Here is a 4,246-nt window from a genome sequence, read left to right as displayed (position 1 = left end):
TCAGAGAAGGACAACAAAGCGGGTGAGGGGTCTGGAGCACAAATCTTATGAGGAGCAGCTAAGGAAACAGGTTGATTAGACTGGAAAAGGGGTGGCTCGTGGGAGACCTTATCAATCTCTGTAACAACCTGAAGGGAGTTTGTGGCAAAGTGGGCACTGGCCTCTTCTCCCACATAATTAGTGATAGGCTCTATGCTCTATAGGGAATGGCCTCAAGTTGTTCCCGGGGAGGTTCATGAATCACAGAAAAGACCACTAAGAATGTATTTGATATTTGCTTTTTAGTAAGGAGCCATATGCAAACAACAAAAGCACATCAGCTATTCAGCAGCAGGTGACAGAAAAAGCAGGACTAGAAAGCCTCCCTGTCACCCCAACTACTGTATAGCATTTTCCTGTATTCCTTCTAACAGACCAGCATCAGCATGTCTGACATCCCACAAATGTGGGAGCTGAATCAGAGCCTGGCAGACTGAGAAACGTGGCGCACACTGTGGCCAGATGTGCTTCTTGGCACTGCAGCTGGATTCTCAACATGTCAGTCAGGGACACCCAGACTGGTGAACTCACATGAAGACACAGGAGCTTTCCCTCCAGTCAGACTCCCACAGAGGATGTGCTTGTGTTCTTTTTCACTGGAGCGATACCATCAGTAAGAAGAACTGGTCCTATAAGGTGCTTTAACACAGAGGCCTGTGCATCTGTAAGGACACCTCCAGTGTCATTTACTGCAAGAGAAACATTCAACACCTGTGTCTAAGATCAAGGTTCAGATCCAAGCTTGCTCTGTGCTCAGTGGAGGAAGATGACCAACGGAGGTTCCCTCCCCCTCTGATGGCGACCCAAGTTGTGCCACTGCTGGCTTTCTGGAGGTGCACTCCTCTCCCTTTTACCTGGGAAGGTAAAGCACAGAGCAGGGGTTTCTATTCCTGTGCCTAATTTCTGGATGATTAACGCAAGACGAGAGAAGTCCAAACCAGCAGTGCCTACCCTAATGGTTGGGCTCCAGGGGAGAGATGCTCTCATTTCTTCAAAGCGGTTCTCACCTGGCTGACCACTCTCCTGTAAGAGGCCATGCTTTTTACATTACTGTCTCAAAGTCTGCTGAAATGGACAAGTTCAGGGAAGCCTGGCCAAGGTTCCAGAGACGCACAGAAGGACAAGTCCAGGCAAGTCTGAACCACGGTTCCAGACCCCCTTTGTTTAAGGGTGACGTGACAGATGACAGACGGATGACAGATGGACAAGTCCGGGAGCTACGAAAGGGAGATAAGATACAGATGAATGGCCCTTAAGTGGTCTTTTGTGTGGGCCCATCTCAAGGAAGAGGGCCATCTCCGAGGGATTCACAGGACTCTGACCCAAGCCTTCCAGAAATGTCCCGAAGGCTGGGAAGAAGTAGGATAAAAAGAGCATGGACAAACCATGGATTAGAGGTTTTCTGACATCAGATGCCTCTCTTCATGAACAAGGAGGTTTTCTGACATCAGGTGCCTCACTACGTGAACACCTGCATGCTGAAGAAGATGCATGCATGAAGAACTTTTAGGTATCTGGCCTCAGATTCCTCCAGTGTCATCCTACGGCGGACAACGGATTCACCTGGGCTTGCTGCTTGAGACTCTGCCCGTGAGACTTCGCTTCCCGAGACTCTGCTCCGTGAAACCTCGCTGCCCCCCGAGACCTTGCTGCCCTTTCTACCTCCCGCTCTGCGCTGCACCGATCTGCTGCTTGCGGCCTGACCCTCTGCTGCGGCTCTCCCCTACGCTTGTTCTTCCTGGACCAACGAAACGACGTGCAGCGGGACGCTGCTGCGCTCAGGAGGTGACTTTCCCCGCTTTCCGTAATTCTTGCCTTTTCCACCTTTCCTATCGCCCACTTTCCCTTCCCCATCACCCTAATTTTGATATCCGCCGCTCTCCCTTCCCCATCCCCTCAGCCGTCTATTATTCCCAATAAACTGATCGGATCAACATTTGAATGTTTCTCTTCTTAATCTCACGCCGAGCATAATTTATCAAAAGAACACTTGCCTCACTCCTTAATTGGAGCAAGACATCTCCCCAGGGCACCTTGGACTTCCTTGTTCCGTAGACAGTAAATTATGGGGTTTAGCAGGGGAGTGAGGATCCCGTATAGCATGGAAACTATCCTGTCCTGGTGAGGTGAGTAGGAGGAGGAAGGCCGTACATACGTGCAGATGGTGGTCCCGTAGAAAAGGCTTACCACTGTCAAGTGAGCGCTGCACGTGGAAAAAGCTTTGTGGCTGCCCTCAGCAGAGTTCATGTACAGGACAGCAAAGAGGATGTGGATAGATGAGATGAGAGTGACTGCAAAAGCGCTGCTTCCGAGGATCCCAGCAACTGTGAGAGTCACCAACTCCCGGCTGGCAGTGGGTGAGCAGGAGAGTGCCAGAACAGGGGGTATGTCACAGTAATACTGGTCAACCTTGTTAGAGTTGCAGAAAGAGAGTGTAAAAATCAGAGAGGTGTGTAACAGGGAATTAAGAAATCCAATTACCCAAGTGCCAATGGTGAGGTGAGCACACAGCTTCATACTCACACTGCTCATGTACTGCAGTGGGTGGCATATGGCAACGTAATGGTCGTATGCCATCACAGCCAAGAGAAAAATCTCGGTGCCTACAACATCAATGAGGAGGAAGAGCTGGAGCATGCAACCAGTGAATGAAATCACCTTGTTCCCCAACAGCAAGGCCTGCAACATCTTCAGCACAGTGATGGTGGGACATATGATATCCAGTAAGGATAAGTTGCCAAGGAAGAAGTACATGGGGTTGTGAAGGTGAGCATCTGTCCTAATGGCAATGAGGACTGTGATGTTGCCTGCCATGGTGGCCAAATAGATACCCAGAAGTAGCACAAAGAGAAGAAAACGCACCTCTGGAGCATCAGAAAGGCCTACAAGAATAAACTCAGATGCTGTTGACATGTTGACTCTCTGCATCTTATCTTTCCTTGTGGAAATTTCACAGGTGTACCTGGAAAAATAAAAATAACAGTCAAATTTTAATTTTCCTCCTTAACAAAGTGATGTTTTGGTCTGCTTTGCAGTTTAAAAACAATTCCAAGTTTGCATCACCTAGTGGAAAAGTAAATATCTAGAGATAGAGATGATAGAGATACAGATAATATTAAGTGTAAAGTGATGAATCAAAAAGCTTAACTTTTCTGAGATTGGAGATCATAAGAGTTGAAGACAAAGGCATAACAATATTAGCACTTTCAGAATCTAGCTGGGCGTTGTACTTCTGCCTTCAGAGGCCTCTAGGAAGACTCGGAGCATATTGTGACATTAAGCATAACTCGTAATAACTTATGCAGTCATTCCAGAGGGAGATTATGTGCAGCACAAGCACCTTCTTCCTTGATACCAAATTCACTGAAATGCCATAAGAAATGTTTAAGCAAATGTTTAAGCGGGAATAAAAGTCTTGCGGTGTTTTAAATCACAGCATCACTTGGGAAGATGTGAATAGGATGGGGTTAGGATCATAAAGTCATCAGCAGCCGTAAAGCCTTCAGTTAGTCAGGTGGAATAGATTGGGAACCACATGGAAATACTCACTGCAGCAAGGGGTTTGTTACAGGTGATATACTGCGGTCTGTGCCTCCAGGAAACCTGCCTGTCCTTCTGTTCCTTTCTACATCCAGTTAGAAGATCTGTATGACGGAAAAATGATTCCACGGGAGACTTCAGAGCACCAGTTAATTAAGGAAGAGCTGGGTCCTGATTTAGCAGAAAAAGAATTTTCTCGCGTAGAGTCACAGATGGACTTGTATTGGAGAAGACCCTAAAAGATACATAAGCATCAGCCAGCACGCCAGCCCAGATGCACGAGTAGGCGTCTGTTCATCAACAAGGTGTTGTAATTATATGCTCGGGGTGTACCTAGGCATGAGTGTCTCTGAGGTTTTAAGTCTTTATCACTATTTTCCAACCACCTTACCTTGGTCTGGCACCTGCACGTAATGGGGCAAAAATGCAACAGCTCCTCTGCAGAATTAGGTTGAGAAACCACAGGCCTGTCCTGCTGTGCTTGTGCAGACCTTTGGAGTATGCCCAATTCATCCCCTGTGTACAGCCACCAGCACAACTACCCCACAAGCTGGCAGTACATACAACACAAGTGTTTTTGTAGTATTTTGTGTTCAGAGTGTGGGATGTTCTTTTTTTTTTTTTTTTTTTTATGTATTCACGTAATGATTTTGGAGTGATTCCACTA

The 4,246-nt window shown here is 47.2% G+C and overlaps 1 protein-coding gene across 1 annotated transcript; it reads right to left on the bottom strand.

Annotated features, from left to right (window-relative positions):
• Positions 1–233: 233 nt before the first annotated feature.
• On the bottom strand, positions 234–2,967 carry LOC140261297 (olfactory receptor 5V1-like). The gene is made up of 2 exons (XM_072354589.1): positions 2,073–2,967; positions 234–277 (listed from the first exon to the last, which is right to left on the bottom strand). Exons 1-2 carry the CDS (start codon positions 2,965–2,967, stop codon positions 234–236), a joined length of 939 nt encoding a protein of 312 aa, XP_072210690.1.
• Positions 2,968–4,246: the final 1,279 nt, after the last annotated feature.

The sequence above is a fragment of the Excalfactoria chinensis genome, chromosome 20 (assembly GCF_039878825.1).
Source record: "Excalfactoria chinensis isolate bCotChi1 chromosome 20, bCotChi1.hap2, whole genome shotgun sequence".
In the NCBI taxonomy this organism is placed as follows: domain Eukaryota; kingdom Metazoa; phylum Chordata; class Aves; order Galliformes; family Phasianidae; genus Excalfactoria; species Excalfactoria chinensis.
This window is presented reverse-complemented; position numbering and strand designations above follow the sequence as displayed.